Genomic DNA, 17138 nt, shown 5'->3' on the forward strand with positions numbered 1-17138 from the left:
GCTGTGGTGACGCAGGCAGGGGCGGAGCCAAGGCGCGCAGGACACGCCCATCACGAGGCTGCGGCGGAATATTAAATAATTGTATTATTGTCTTTCAGTGATCCTCATCCTTAACACATAACATTGCACTTTACGTCCGAAAATAAACAGGAGCAACACAAGGACATAATTCACCACCTCTAACCCAAGTAAACACGTTCCTAACATGATTCATGCCTTAAATTATTACATTCTTAATTAAAAACATTTTTCGCTAACTGTGATTATGTATATGTACATTTCTAGACTGAAATACATAACTTAGACAGTTAGTTACCTCTGATAACAGATCAGTCAAAATTGTAATGTGGACTTCTGCATATTCTGTAAAGCTGCTGTGAAACGATGTGTATTGTGAAAAACTCTATACAAATAAATGTGAATTTAATTGAATTGAATTAAAGTGTTCGAATTACCCTCTTTACCAGGGCTATGCAATGAGCAATACATTTGTTACAGTATTTATTAATGTTGGTAAACATTAGTTAGCTATAGTTAATAAACATACTTTCACTTGTTAGTTAATGATAGCTCAGATACATTAAATAATATTAACAGATGTAGATTTTGCTTTTTATAAAATGTTGAAATTAACATCAATTAAGATTAAGAAACGCTTTAGAAGTGTTTTGGGTTACACTTTATTTTAAGGTGTCCCTGTTACAGTGTAATAACAATTTTCATGTTAACTAATGAAATTAATGTTAACAAATGGTACCACATTATAAAGTGTTTTGTGTACGAAACCACAAAAATGAGAACTAATCAACAGGCAGTAATGCCAAATTTGATATTTATTCATTTTATACTGCGTGCGTTCTGATCTATGGTACGTGTTGAAGAGCTGATGAAGGATTGTTGTGTTCGTTACCAGATGAACTTCTCAACACTAGAGCCGACACTCGTCAGCTTCTCCACCCTTGATGGATGTGACGCATGAACATCTGCAGGTGAAGACAGATCCAGAGTCAATGTCAAGTCGAATCAATCACCTTTACTTTTATAGCGCTCGACACCTTTACACAAAACCTTAAGAGAAACCAGGTTCTCTTCTTTGACCAACGAACAAACGACGTGTCATTATGATTAAGGTTGCATTACAGGTCTATATGAACCTCGGGATAAACAGAAAGACTAACATTAGCGTAGACGCCATTCTTCTTATGATGTAACGAGTACATCGGGTGTTATGGGAAGTGTTCTGACCTAATCTATGCAGCCTAATAATCATTTAACTGATTTGAATAATAGGAATGTATAGTGTGTTATGCGTATGCTAGGTCAAAGAGATGTGTTTTTAGTCTAGCTTTGAACTGACAGAGTGTGTCTGCTTCCCGGACAATGGTAGGAAGACTGTTCCAGAGTTTTGGTGCTAAATAGGAAAAGGATCTCCCGCCTGCAGTCGATTTAGATATTCTAGGTATTATCAACTGGCCCGGAGTTTTGAGATCGCAATAGACGTGAAGGACTATAATGCGTTAAGAGCTCGCTCAAGTACTGGGAGCTAAACCATTTAGTGCTTTGTAAGTAATCAGCAATATTTTCAAATGTATACGATGTTTAATAGGCAGCCAATGCAGTGTTGACAGAACCGGGCTAATATGGTCATACTTCCTGGTTCTGGTAAGAACTCGAGCGGCTGCGTTCTGGACCAGCTGGAGTTTGTTTATTAAGCGTGCAGGGCAACCACCCAGTAGAGCATTACAGTAATCTAGCCTTGATGGAAGAATGCGGTTTTACAGATACTATTCACGTGATTTTCATATGAAAGATTGCTATCAAAGAGCACACACACACACACAGGTTCCTAACCGACAACGAGGACTTGACAGAGCAGCCATCAAGTGTTAGACACACACACACACACACACACACACACACACGTCCAAGCACTTCCTTTATTGACCTGCTTTACAGTGCAGAAAACTAATGGAAGTGTTTCACAGATCAAATTCATTTGTATTGTTGTCATCTTTTCTTTTGAAAGAACAAACGCATGAATAGTAAATAAAAATAAAAAAATCTATGGAAGCTCGTTTCCGACAGAATTTTTTTTAAAAAAGATCATTGCAACTTTTTCCTCGCAATTCAGTAGATATACCATTGGAATTACGAGAAAAAAAGGCAGAATTGCCAGTTTATATCACAATTCAGATTTTTATCACAATTCCGACTCACAATTCGGCTTTTTTTTTTAAGTCAGCTGCAAGTTTCAAAGGCAGAATTGGTAGTTAAAAAGTCGCAGTTGCAAAAGAAAAAAAAGTCCAAATTGTGAGGGGAAAAAAAAGTTGCCACAGCGAGAAAAATTCAGAATTGTGAGATAAAAATGTATATCTTGCAAATCCATGTTTATGTCTCACAATTCTGACTTATAAACTCAGAATTGAGTTATAATGTCAATTCCGAATTTTTTCACTGCAATCGTGAGTCATCTCACAATTTAGTTTTATAACTCGCAATTCCGAGATTGTATCTCATAATTCTAAAAAGAGTCAGAATTGCGAGTTTATATTATACAATTAAGATTTTTCTCTCAGTTCCGACTCAATTCTGAGAAAAAAAAGAGTCAGAATTGTGAGCTATAAATTTGCAACTGCAAGTTACAAAGTCCGATTTTCAAAAGTCCAAAGTTAATTTGTATTCCGTTGCGTAAAGCTTCCATAGGGGCCGGCTGAGGATCGTCTTGAGCAGATTCATCACACGCTTCCAGCACTTCAGTGTCTTTCCCCGTCGATCACGTGTTCGTCACATGACCTGGTGAGTTTGGCGTGTTCTGATCCCGGTGTGTGTGTGTGTGTGTGTGTGTGATGAGTCTGGATCATCACGTCTGCTCTGGATCGTCACACACCAAACCCTGAGCGAACAGTTGCTGGAACACACTCGCTCTGGCCGGACTCTCCTCCACACACCCGAGGGTTTCCGAGCGCTCCTGAGGATCCCAGCCTCCTCCGTCTCCAGTGACGTCATCTGACGCGTCACCGTGGTCATCGCTCACACACACTTCGATTTCATGCCGGTTTTTACCAGCCAGGCCGAAGAACCCATTGCGGACGACATAGCGAACGCACTGCAGAACGACGTTCCTCTCGTGGCGGATGTCAGGAGCCAGAAGCTGCGCAACAAACACAGGCGAAGAAGATTAACATCTGCGTTAAGCCACGAATCAGACACACACACACACACACACACACACACAGGGCTACAACCACAACAGGACGCTACGTCTCATTTGCGCTTCTGCAGGTTCAAATGTGGTTTCAAACATGGGCGTAGATTACGCGGGGGACGGGGGGGACGTGTACCCCCCACTTTTTATAAAATGTAAATTCGTCCCCCGCACTTTTTCATAGGGCAAATGTGTCTATGACAACAAGCTGAGGTTTTCGTGGGTGTGTAATGTGTATAGCCTGCCCTACATCGAGATTTAAAATCCAAAGAAAGGATAGTCTATCTATATACGTGACTTTCACGCTTCCACGGTAATCAGTCACTAGCTCGTGCGACACGCCCATGCTCGCATTGTTGTCATGTGGTATCGGAATTGTGTTGCACAATGATGAATAACTCTGCCTATTTCTCTTGTTGAATAATTAACAAGTTTTGTTGTAAATTGAAAATATTCACTATATCCGCACAAATGTGCACTATTTTCAATCTTTTTTTATTCGTAATGTCTTTTATTTTCACAGATATGTTATCAAAGCCGTTCAAATTAGAATAAACATGGTGATTGTTAATGCTGAATTTGTATGTTCATGCATTAACAGCCATGCACGATCTGCTTGAATCAGGCAGTAACATGTGTAGACTATGATGTTTACCATAATTCGGTAACACTTTACAATTAGATAAAAAAGTTTGTAGACAAACTTGAAGTTCTCTTGAAAAAGCCTAACTAGAAAGTTTGAAGTATTTTTAAAAGCTTGACGTTTGAAGGTTTTCAATTGGAAAGTTTTAGTTTAGTAGGTTAAGACAGACTTTATAGGCTATTAAGGAAATGTTATTTTGCCAAAAGAAGAACTTTTATTTTTAAGTAAATGTTCTTTTTAAATCAGCCTACTTCAGTGTGATATTTAACCATATTATCATGCTTAACAGTAACACTGACAATTTGAATAATTGTAATGCGATGATCAGATATCTAAATCAGAGAATATCATATGTTTGGGCGGTTGACGGGTGGATTATTTATTTTTAACAGTGGATTCGGGGGACTCAAAGTGCACCAGATTAATGAATTTATTTTTAAAATGTACACAATTTTCTTCCGGGGGGGCATGCCCCCAGACCCCCCTAGAAGTAGGCTACCGAGATTCACCTACAAAAATACTGTGGGAAAAACAGTAGGCTATATGATGGTCTATGAAAAATAAAAATGTTATTATCTAATTAAAATACATGATCAGGATTTTACCACCTCCGCCTCGTTTTAAGCCAGGAAAACCCCTGCAATATAAAGTACGGAACATCTACATTTCTTTCTTTCTGTTTTATTGCTTTAAAAATAAATAGCATATTAAGCCACCTAACCTGTCAAAAAAAGTCTGAAAAAAAATGGTATTACACGTCTTGACATTCTGTCCCCCTCACTTTTGAAATGATGGCTACGCCCCTGGTTTCAAAACACACCTCATCCTTCCCTCGGGTCATTTAGACCCAGAAAATATTTGTGATTTTTTTTTATTTTTTTTTTATTGAGTGTTCATCAGAGGGGCTTTTGTTTTGTCGCACGAATACACACAAAGAGAAGACACACATACACACGGAAGAGAAACTGGCTTTAGGATATAGAGATATAAGATCCATATAGAGATATAAGCCCATCTAGAGGCATGAAATGTCAGGTATATTATTTATTTTCCACAAGAGGATCAGCAAAGACTCCCAATGTAAGATATTTAGAGCTGAATTAAAAGGGTTATGCATGAAAGTGTGAGTTATTTGGAATTTAAGTTGAAAGAATGTGAGGAATGTGCTTAGATTACTATTTATTTAATAATTATTGATCAAATCTAATTGAAAAAATTAAAATATTGCATTAAAAAATAGATTTTTTTCCCCAAAATGAAATAAAATAAGATTTCCGGACCAAAAAAAAAAATCAGTGTAATTTTAGGGCTTTGGGTCATTTTGACCGCGAGGGAAGGATTGGCAAACCTGATGTTATGTGCATTTTTTTAGTGAATCTGGATTAACATGTGTGTCACTGACCATCTCCAGAAGAGTCGCTCGATGTTGCTGTGGTTCAGCAGGGTTTCCTCTTCCTCTTCCTCTTCCTCTCCCTCTCCCTCGCCCTCGCCCTCTCCCTCTCCCTCTCCCAGCTGGGGCATGATGGGATTGCTGTGGGGCATGATGGGATTGCTGTGGGGCATGATGGGATTGCTGTGGTCTGTCTGTGTGTTTCTCTGTGTTCTTCTGGACAGGAAGCGCATCATCAGCCAGTAACGTCTTGTTCTCCTGTACAGCCAGAGTCGCTCTCAACACAGCAGCGTCTGAGTCACACAACACAAGAGTTCAGATGTTTCATGACGGACAGCACTGGAAAATACAACCACACTGGAAAAAGCCTGTTAAGTGCAGATAAATAGTTTTTGTCTCCTAAAAGAAAGCGATTCTGAACTGAAACGAGTCGTCAGTAATTCAGTCTCTGCTGATCCTGCGTAGGTTTGTAACTCATTAGCATAATGCCAGCCTGTGGTGTTGATTGGCTGAGCAGCGTCTCTTAGCTCCGCCCTCTAACACTAGTGTATCTGAGACTGGGAGAGTTCGGCTCGTGTTGTTCGTGTCGAGGAGACGCTGTTTTCTGAGATTGAGACGGTGAAACCCACGCCATCGCCACTGTTCGTATCACTGTGATCAAGAGCTGAGAGTCAGATATGATAATGAGCGTTTCTGACCAATCACAGCAGAGCAGCTCTCAGAGAGGCGGGGCTTAGAGAGACTGAATCCTTGATCGAAACGTTTTATAAATTAGTTAGAACTGATGATGTACCGTCTGGTTCTCCGTCGCTGTCGCTGCTGGTCATGGCGTCCCCGTAGCTGGACATCAGTGACCCGAGGGCAGAGGTCACGCACCGGGGGGCGACAGTGAGTCCCGTCTGCGGCTCGTCCTTATCCGACTCTGAAAGAACAAGACAGTTGATTATCCTGAGCGAAACCAAGCGGGAAGCTTCCGGTCTCTCTCTTGAATCAACACTGAAGAGAGTTAAACTGCAGTTCCTCCACTAGCCACTAGAGGCCGGCTGCAGAAGAGACTCAGTCCCATAGACCCGCATGTTAAAATCCCCAACTTTACAGCAGAAATAAACATGTTTACAGTCTGGTGCTAAAAGTGGTTTTGGTCTATATAGCTAGTTTTGCCCTTCATGGCGACTGTGAGGGGGGCGAATATTTTTATAACTCATCCGTTTAATTTATATTAAGCCTTAAAGTTCTGCATAATTAAGGGCGGGGCCACTTGAGTGACAGGTGGATTGCCGCTGATGTCACTGCTAGCCGTTTGTCTGCTGTCTGTTAGCGTCACATCACCTCAGCTAATCCGCCTCGCTAAATATTTTCGTTTATACGGGAGTGACGCTGCCAAGATGGCGACGGCCGGCTCCGCCCACTTTGGGCTTCAGAAACACTACGCACACTACGAACATATTATTCTACAGTCTATGCTGTCACACATGAGGAGATGTGAGTGAATCTCTGATGTTTCTGACCGGGTTCACTGTCGGCTAGCACTGCTAGCGGGTCTCGCTCCTGCGTCGGTCGCTTCTGACTCGATCCGCCACGGCTCCTCATGCGCCTGCACACAGATCACGTGTCACTCAGATCATCTGTCAATCACTCAGATCATCTGTCAATCACTCAGATCATCTGTCAATCACTCAGCTCAGATCATCTGTCAATCACTCGTTCGGACACAGCGACGGTCATAAACGCACCCGAACTGCGGCGTCTCCAGCACGTCTCCTCGCTGCTCCTTCACCTCCACCAGCTTCTGCTTCTTCTCCAGGTTCCTCAGCGTCGGATAGTGTCTGCGCACATGAGGAGCGTTTAATCCAGCGACACAACACTCGCACCAGCAGCGTACTCAATCCTGCTAGCAACATGCTAACAACATGTTATATCATGCTAGTAACATGCTTACAGAGGTGTAAAGTCCAGGTTCAGAAAGTAAATGTCCTCCTCAGTATTTTGTTCCAATCACCTGGATTTGCTAATTAGCACAGTTATTCAGCCAGGAGAACTAATTAGTGAAATCAGTTCATGAGTGGATTAAACATGTCAGGACTTTTACTTTCTGACCCCTGGACTTTACACCTCTGGTTGCTTGTGCTAGCAACATGCAAAATCATATTAACAAGGTGCTAAATCATGCTAGCAATGTGTTAAATAATGTAAACATGTTAAATCAAGTTAGCAATGTGCTTAATCATGCTAAATCATAACAGCAAAATGCTAAATCATGCTAACAACATGTTAAATCATGTCAGCAATGTGCTTAATCATGCTAACAACATGCTTAATACCAGAGAATGTCTAATTGAAGAGAATCGGCACTGTCTGGTCACTTCCGGTTTCTGAACTGGCTGCAGTAACACTCTCTGTCCACGCGGGGGCGCTGGCGGGCGAGTGCAGAATGAATGGGAGTCTATGGGGTTTCACCCCCAGAAATCCACTTTTCTCAGGATGTAATTTTTTGTCAAGTAATTTGAAAGTTGCATTCAAAAGGGAGGGCTAAGATAATACACTCAGCTGAAAATGGCTATATCTGTTCTAAAAATCAAAAATGTGATGACGTCACACAATAGCAGAATGCTAGCGTGTTCCGGCCAACAACGGCCTAACCTGTGAGATATCGAAAGGACATAAGTACTCGTTCATTCGACTTTTGGCCTATAATCTATATTGAACTTGCGGAATCAACAATAAAATCTATGTTGATTCAACGACAAGCAGGAGAAAGAGACACATTTAGCCGTTTAGCTCCATAGACTCCCATTCATCTGCACTCGCCCGCGATCGCCTCCAGTGGAGCTCTAATGGAACTGCAACCAAGATGATACACAATGGGGCTAATAGGAAGTGCCAAGGCTCTCCGTTAGACGGGCTCTGGTAATTCTGTTAACATGCTAAATCATAACAGCAACATGATAAATAATGCTAACAACGTGCTAAAACATGCTAGCAACATGTTAGCAATGTGCTAATTGGTGTTAAAAACGTGCTAACAACATACAAACACACCATATTCATCCGTTTTTACGAAAGTATTGGCTTCAAAACATTCAAACTACTTCACACTTTCTCAAGCCAACTTCAAAGTTTATTTTTATCTAGTTACATTTCGTTTTCAGGCATTTGCCACCGTCACCTTAGTATGGAATCTTGTTTCCACCACGAAATAAAAAGGTAATTGTGACTTTCTCTCACAATTCTGAATTTTTCTTTTGTGCAAATCTGAGAGTTATAAAATCTGAATTACAAGAAATAAAGTTACAATGGCAAGTTATAAAGTCAGAAATCAGAGATAAAAAGTCGCAATTACCGTTTTTATTTTAGTTTATATCACACAATTCTAAGATAAAAACGTATGAATTAGTCATTAAAGCTGCAGTCCGTATCTTTTCCTCTTTGTCGCCATCTCTCTGTTCGAAATCTGTAACTGCAGTGATTCGCGGAATTATTATCTTTACGTGGGTTGTAAACAGGGCTGGACTGGGACAAAAAATCGGCCCGGGCATTTTGGCCCGGACTGGCCCACTATATAACACAACCGAACTTTGCACGCCCTTGAATATGTATACCAACTCCTATTAAAACCACTAATGCCATAAGTGAATAGGAGTGAGTAAGAGTTAACCGACGAAATAACTACTAAGTTGAACTAGACTCCACACAGTGATGAATCCTAAAGAAAGCTATAAGCTGGGATAGCAATACCGTTTTTTCCCACAGGTTTTTGGGAAATCTGTGGTGAGTGCACCTCTGTCCCTCTAGGGGGGTTCGGGGTCATGCTCCCCCGTCAGAAAATTTTGTGCTTTTTAATGTTAAATTCATCAATCTGGTGCACTTTGAGAGTTAAAAATAAAGAGCTCCATCCCATATTCAGTGTGCAAATTGAACAAAGAAAAACTCAAAACTCTTTTAGTTGTGATATAGTGTCTGTCTACATTACACTACTACATAATAATAGTTATAATATTAATCCCATGGCAGTAATAGCCATATGTTGTAAAACAAATGCACTGAAAAATAAAAGCAACTTTCATAAATAGTTTCGTACTAATTTCTATACAGAGATAAGCACATGATCTTTTATTTTGACGGAAACGGCATCGAGCTTTTATTTTGAAGAATAATATGGTTTACAAACTCATTACTCATTATTGTCTCATTACAATTCTAATCAAATGCGTAATCGTCAAATATGCAGATGTGTAAATAATGCGTAACTGGGTAGTGGGTTCCTACATAGCCTATAATAATAATAATAATAATAATTTTTATTTGTAATGCACTTTACACATGAAGGAACATATCTCAAAGTGCTACAAGTACACAGATAAAACAATAAAATAGATTAAAACACTTAACAAAATTAAGAACAGTTGGTGACAACAAGAATAAGATATGTTTTAAGAAAAAGCAGTTAAAAATAAGTGGGTCTTTAATTTATTTTTGAAGACCTCTATAGACTGTGGCGCCCTCAGGTGAATAGGCAGAGCGTTCCACATTCGGAATCTCCCTATCTCCCATAGTACGGAGTTTGGACTTAGGAACCTGAAGTTTGTGGCTGTCAGAAGAGCGGAGATGTCGGGGTGGATTATGCAAAGTAATGAGTTCTTTCAGGTACACTGGTGCGCTACCGTAGACACACTGATAGGTCAGGAGACAGATCTTGTAATCAATCCTGAATCTAACAGGGAGCCAGTGAAGTTTTTGGAGGATGGGTGTGATGTGCTCAAATTTGCGAACCCCCGTCAGGACCCTGGCAGCGCAGTTCTGAATGTACTGCAATCTTTGCATGCTCCTGCCAGGGATCCCAACAAGGAGTGAATTGCAGTAGTCAAGCCTGGAGGAGACAAAGGCATGCACCAGCATCTCTGCATCAGAAAAAGAGAGGGAGGGGCGGAGTTTGGAAATGTTCCGCAGATGAAAAAGTGCGGTTTTACAGGTGTGTGGGATGTGAGTGTTAAATGATAGATGGGCGTCAAATCGAACCCCCAAGTTTGTTATAGAAGATGTCAAAGAAATATCATGGCCAGCAAATGAATAGACTGTCAGGGGGGAAGATCGGAGTTGGTGTGGGGTCCCAATGAGGAGACCTTCAGTTTTGGTGCTGTTTAACTGGAGGAAGTTGTCCGTCATCCATGCCCTTGTCTCCTCCAGGCAGGCATTTAGAGTGGAGAGTGAAGGTGTAGATGAAGTGGGGTCCAGCCTGACATAGAGCTGAGTATCATCAGCATAGCAATGGAAAGCAACGCCATGCTTGCTGATGATGTGGCCCAGTGGGAGCATATAAATGGAGAAGAGAGTAGGGCCGAGAACGGAGCCCTGGGGCACTCCACAAGTAACTGTGTAGGGCCTCGACCTGGCTCCTCCCAGGGCCACATACTCAACTCTATCAGTCAGGTAGGATCGAAACCATTGAAGTGCTGTATGTGAGATGCCAATGAAGTGTTGCAGACGATGGAGTAAGATAGTATGGTGAACAGTGTCGAAGGCGGCTGTGAGGTCCAAGAGAATAAGGAGAGATGGAGAGCCCTGGTCAGCAGCCACAAGAAGATCATTTGTGACTCTGACCAGGGCTGACTCTACGCTGTGGCCGGAGCGGAAACCAGACTGAAATTTTTCATAGAGACTATGTGAATGAAGATGATTATGAATTTGAGTTGAGACAACTTTTTCAATGACTTTGGAGAGAAATGGAAGGTTGGAAATGGGCCGATAATTTGAGAAGATATCCGGATCGAGGGATGGTTTCTTAAGCCGAGGGTTGATAAGCGCAGTTTTAAGCGAGATTGGAAAATGACCCGATTGCAGGGAAGAGTTAATGATAGTAGTGATGAGAGGACTTAAAGAATTAGTATTTGATTTGACCATGGCAGTGGGAAAAGGGTCCAATGAGCACGTTGAGGGTCTCATACTGTGTATGAGAGTCTCAACCTGTCTATGTGTAGGAAGAGCGAAATGAGAGAGTGTTGGGGCAGAGGTTGGGGTGGTGGATGGAATGACATTGCTTTGTATTAGGTCAGCGCGGATGGTAGTTATTTTTGTAGTGAAAAAATCAAGGAATTTATTACACTGATCGTCAGTATTGTTTTTATGCGTCAGGGCAGGTGGAGTGAGAAGATAATTTATTGTTTTAAAGAGCTGTTTTGGATTTCTTGGATTATTGTTAATAATATTGGAGTAATATTGTGACCGTGCCTGACTGAGTAATTTGGAATATGATCTTTGGTGCTCTCTATAGGCGATTTTATAGACAGTGAGCCCAGCGGCAACATAGCGCCTCTCAAGGACTCTCCCAGCCGCCTTCTGTCTACGAAGCGCATCAGTGTACCACGGAGCAGGGCGTGTAAATGTTACAGTCCATGTCTTGAGGGGCGCATGGGCATCAAGTATCCCTTTTAATCCAATATTGTAATGATCGACAAGCGCGTTGGTAGTAGAGTGATCGGCAGATATGATTAGTTTTTGTAGATCATGTGACAGATGTTCAAGGTTAATTTCTTTTGTTCTGCGAAAGCAGATTTTGTGTTTAGGTTTATTGAGTGAGGTCAACAATGAAAAGTCAAATGATATGGCATTGTGATCAGATATGCCTAAATCATGTACATGAACATTGCTTACTGGAAAGTTTGTTACAATGAGATCCAATGTATGCCCTTTGGTATGTGTAGGGACTGTCACGAGTTGCCTGAGGTTGAGTGAATCAAAAAGTTGTAGTAGTTCGGTAGTATATAAACTTGTTGGAGATTCAACATGAATGTTAAAATCTCCAAGAATTTCCACATTGTTTGATGTGGTGCAAACTGGCAAAAGTAACTCAGTTAATTCTGCAATAAAACACGGGTGTGATTTTGGTGGTCGGTATATGAGGATGGTTGTAAATGGAATGGGTAATTCACAATGGGTAATTCAGCCTAATGGTGTGTTCACACCGAACGCGAATTTAATTATTTGGGCGAGTAGATTACATACAAAGTCAATGCAAAGACGCGAATAGACGCATCATTTGCGCCGGGCGTTGCGAATTGTGCGACGCGTTTGCCGCGAATGTCTTCCGCGCAAGTTGAAAAATGTGAACTCAAGCGAATGTTCAAGCGTCTAACTAAACGCGATAGACGCGTATTTGACGCTCTATTCGCGTTCGGTGTGAACACACCATAAGTGTTGTGACAGTAGCCTAGTTCTGCTTACCACAGTTCTCTGCACTCACTCATCTCTCTCCTTATCCTCCTCTCTATCCTCATCAGACACTTGAAGGGCCTTTGAAGTTTCTTTTTTCACGCTATTTCTCTGCACATTCCTTGCGTTTCTTCTCCATCGCTCTGACTATTTTGACAGATACACACTGACACTGCTCGCTCACTCAGAGCTCAAAGGGGGAGGAGTTTAAAGATGTGATTGGACCAGCCCAGTGTCAATCAAGAAAATAACCAATGGGCTGCTGATTTACGCGTTTCATCATGCGCCGGTCTGTGAGAAAAAGAAAAACCTACGCTGACTTTTTTGTCCAATGCATTACACCGGCACAAAGATCCCAGAGCCGCCAATTAAACAAAACTAAACGCAATGGGCCGCCGATGTACGAGTTTTATGGGCCGTTCAGAAAAAAAAAAAAAAAAAAAAAAATAATTAAGTATGAGATGTATCGGCCCACAAAGCACGTCGGCCCACCGGGCAAATGCCCGGTATGCCCGATGGCCAGTCCAGCCCTGGTTGTAAATCGGCATGAAACAGCGCGGATGAACACAGTGCTTTGAGGCGAGTGCTGCTGTCAGTCACCGCGCTGTGTGGATACTGGCATACAGAATCACAGATTCACTTTTTGAAAGTTTGACCAACATAAGAATTTTCATAAGAAAATGTCTTCTGAACAAGTAAGTAAAATCCATTTTTGTTCTGACCAACTAAGGGGGAAAAAGCATTCGACATGATAAGCTTCGTTAGATTTAATCAACGCGATTTACAGCAACCGTGCAAATGATAGCCTACTTTGTTCTCAAATTGTTCATGTTAACAACATCAGCATTGCGTGACTAATGTTAAATTTAATGTGTTTTATGATTACCTGTGTAGTTCAGAAATCATATTCTCCATAATAGCAAAACGAGAAAGGCACAACAAAGGAAACTCCATAACTGTGTGAATTAAGAAAACGTACTGTTACACGATTGAACTATTGAAATGTCTTACTTGTTCAGCAGAAAAAAGCGTCTCTTCTTCCGTTTCGAACCCCTTCAAAACACGGAGTTCACGCACTTTTCAAAAGCCCCGCCGATGTTTAAATCCTTGTGTTCGCATGAGACGGTTTCTTTCTCTTTCTCTAGCCACCTTAAATCCGAAGTACGAAGTCTTTTGGGTTTTATAACTGCTGAATCTCCAGTTGACACTGATGATTGTTGTTTGGATCTTTCTGGATGCCATAAGTTTAATCATGTAAAGTGCTGCGAGAAAAGCCTATACATCTAAACATCTCGTCACGCGCAGTATAGCCGGCTAGCCGAAACTCCTTCTTTATGTGTACGGGTGTGACGTCATGACGCAAAGACATGCTCGAATTTCCCGCGGAAACCCACCAGTACCACTGGAATTAAAATCATTATTACAAGCTAACCGTTTTGAATCTAGCTATGGCAAGCAGATAGTTTTGACCACTGGCAGAATAAGTTTTTTTTAATATAATTATTTTGGATTATTTTTAACTTAAAAAAAGTTACGGACTAGAGCTTTAACTCACAAATATATAGTCAGAATAGTAATTTCATATCTAAGAAACAACCTGTTATGTCCTGTTTATTACAGTGAAGCTGCTGTGAAACGAGCGGTGTTAAGCGGTGTAAAGCCGACTGCGACTGTAAACATCTCTCACCGGCGTCTCTCTTCTCTCCACTTGGCGATGTCCTCTGCCGAGTCCAGTCGGATCCGCTTGGCTCCCGGCGCGTGGTTCTGCCGGAGAACATCCGCGTCAGCGTCAGGTTTAAACATGCAAGACCCACAACTACACCAGTGTCCACACGACACCATTCTGTTTATCATCAGGTTTGTCTTCTGTCTCTTTAAATGTCTGAGATGGATTCTGATTGGCTGTCAATGTTTTTTTAGTGCTGTGCAACAATTAATCGCATCCAAAATAAAAGTTTGTGTTTACATAATATATGTGTGTGCTGTGTATAATTATTTTGTAGCCTATATATAAATACACACACGTGCATGTATATATTTAAGAAAAATATGTTATTTATAAATAAAATATTTATATATAATATAAATGTATAAATATATACATGCATGTGTGTGTATTTATATATACAAACTAATTATGCACAGCACACACACATATATTATGTAAACACAAACTTTTATTTTGGACCAGCACTAATATTTATCATACATCAGCTGGAAAGTAATTGTAACAATATGGTTATAGTTGCTGTAACTGTATTCTCTTAAGAGTTAGAGTGATTATTAAGCCGTTATGGTTATCGTCTCTCTGGACGGACGCTTACGTTTCTCCAGTGGATCTTCACCAGCTTCTCATGTCCAGTGAAGAGACAGTCTTCAACAGAGCACTGTAAACAGAAGATCACACCGTAAGACACACACACGCGCGCACACACACACACACACACACACACAGACGGACACACACACACACACAGACAGACACACAAACACACACACACACAGACACACACAGACGGACACACACACAGACACAGACACACACAGACACACACACACAGACACAGACGGACACACACACAGACACAGACACACACACACACACACACACACAGACACTCACACACACAGACACTCACACACACAGACACTCACACACAGACACTCACACACACAGACACAGACACACACTCACACACACAGACGGACACACACACAGACACAGACACAGACACACACAGACACACACACACACAGACACAGACACACACACACACACACAGACAGAGACAGACACACACACACACACACTACCTTCACGTGCTGAGAGATGTGCTCATCATATTTGTCTTGGGTTTTGAAGCCTCGTTCACACGAGTCGCAGAAGTGACTGAACTCCGGCTCTTTCTGCTGCTTCTGCTCAGAGAAACAAGCAAAACTGTCATATTTGACTGGACATACGCACTAATACTATATTTAAATCATATTTGTATTACCTTTTTACCCCTCTGGTGCTGCCCTGATCCCCGCCAGACACCGCGCTGATGATGATGATGATGATGATGACCTGGTGGAAATTACATGAGGTCAAACCAAACAAATGAGAAACATTATATTTGTGTATTTTGACTCAGACCCCACAAATGAAAATATCTGTTTTGTTATTAATTTAATTTTTCAAATTTTACGTTAATTAAGAACGTTATAAGAACTGTCAGGATCTGCTCTGCCTTTGAACTCTTCATGCGAAAACTTTTATGCGTTACCGACACTTTAATACTATATCATCTGAACATGTTACCGACACTTTAATACTATATCATCTGAACGCGTTACCGACACTTTAATACTATATCATCTGAACATGTTACCGACACTTTAATACTATATAATCTGAACGCGTTACCGACACTTTAATGCTATATCATCTGAACATGTTACCGACACTTTAATACTATATAATCTGAACGCGTTACCGACACTTTAATGCTATATCATCTGAACATGTTACCGACACTTTAATACTATATAATCTGAACGCGTTACCGACACTTTAATACTATATAATCTGAACGCGTTACCGACACTTTAATACTATATAATCTGAACGCGTTACAGACACTTTAATACTATATCATCTGAACGCGTTACCGACACTTTAATACTATATAATCTGAACGCGTTACAGACACTTTAATACTATATAATCTGAACGCGTTACCGACACTTTAATACTATATCATCTGAACGCGTTACCGACACTTTAATACTATATAATCTGAACGCGTTACAGACACTTTAATACTATATAATCTGAACGCGTTACCGACACTTTAATACTATATCATCTGAACGCGTTACCGACACTTTAATACTATATAATCTGAACGCGTTACAGACACTTTAATACTATATCATCTGAACGCGTTACCGACACTTTAATACTATATCATCTGAACATGTTACCGACACTTTAATACTATATAATCTGAACGCGTTACAGACACTTTAATACTATATCATCTGAACGTGTTACCGACACTTTAATACTATATAATCTGAACGCGTTACCGACACTTTAATACTATATCATCTGAACGTGTTACCGACACTTTAATACTATATAATCTGAACGCGTTACCGACACTTTAATACTATATCATCTGAACGTGTTACCGACACTTTAATACTATATCATCTGAACATGTTACCGACACTTTAATACTATACAATCTGAACGCGTTACAGACACTTTAATACTATATCATCTGAACGTGTTACCGACACTTTAATACTATATCATCTGAACATGTTACCGACACTTTAATACTATATCATCTGAACGCGTTACCTCCGTACTGCTGCTGTCCGTGACCCCGCGGCTGCTGGTTCCACTGGCCGGGGTTCGAGCTCCAGGGTCCGGCGGGCACGGGTTGAGTCCAGCTCCAGCTCCAGTCTCTGCTCGCCTCGAACCGGCGGCCGGTCCACGGATCCCCCGGTGAAACGGAAGCCTCTGATGCTCCGCTGAAGCTCGGCGGCGGGTACCGCTCCTGCTCACCCGTCATGACCTGCTCCTGCTCGTGTGTTTTAGATCGGCTTCTCCCTTATACAGTCACATAAACACAAACATGTGCTGCAGAAACATGCTGTGTCCTGCACACGTGCGCGTTCACTTTACGTCACTTCCTGACGCA

The 17138-nt window shown here is 41.2% G+C and overlaps 1 protein-coding gene across 1 annotated transcript; it reads right to left on the reverse strand.

Moving 5' to 3' along the window:
• Positions 1 to 2729: 2729 nt before the first annotated feature.
• On the reverse strand, positions 2730 to 17138 carry nufip1 (nuclear FMR1 interacting protein 1). The gene is made up of 10 exons (XM_056243901.1): positions 16796 to 17138; positions 15441 to 15511; positions 15259 to 15360; positions 14769 to 14831; positions 14132 to 14208; positions 6972 to 7064; positions 6747 to 6832; positions 6032 to 6160; positions 5251 to 5531; positions 2730 to 3151 (listed from the first exon to the last, which is right to left on the reverse strand). Exons 1-10 carry the CDS (start codon positions 17007 to 17009, stop codon positions 2861 to 2863), a joined length of 1407 nt encoding a protein of 468 aa, XP_056099876.1. The 5' UTR covers positions 17010 to 17138; the 3' UTR covers positions 2730 to 2860.

This window comes from Rhinichthys klamathensis, unplaced genomic scaffold, assembly GCF_029890125.1.
Source record: "Rhinichthys klamathensis goyatoka isolate OS25496 unplaced genomic scaffold, OSU_Roscu_1.1 h1tg000865l_1, whole genome shotgun sequence".
Lineage (NCBI taxonomy): Eukaryota > Metazoa > Chordata > Actinopteri > Cypriniformes > Leuciscidae > Rhinichthys > Rhinichthys klamathensis.

Bases quoted from the DNA above. Each gene is read 5' to 3' on its own strand.
- nufip1 (XM_056243901.1), bottom strand. From the start codon at position 17,009: ATGACGGGTGAGCAGGAGCGGTACCCGCCGCCGAGCTTCAGCGGAGCA. The intron at 6,161-6,746 runs GTCAGAAACATC...TTGTTCTTTCAG, and splicing joins GCTAGCCGACAGTGAACCCG to AGTCGGATAAGGACGAGCCG. The intron at 3,152-5,250 runs GTCAGTGACACA...TTTGTTGCGCAG, and splicing joins GAGCGACTCTTCTGGAGATG to CTTCTGGCTCCTGACATCCG.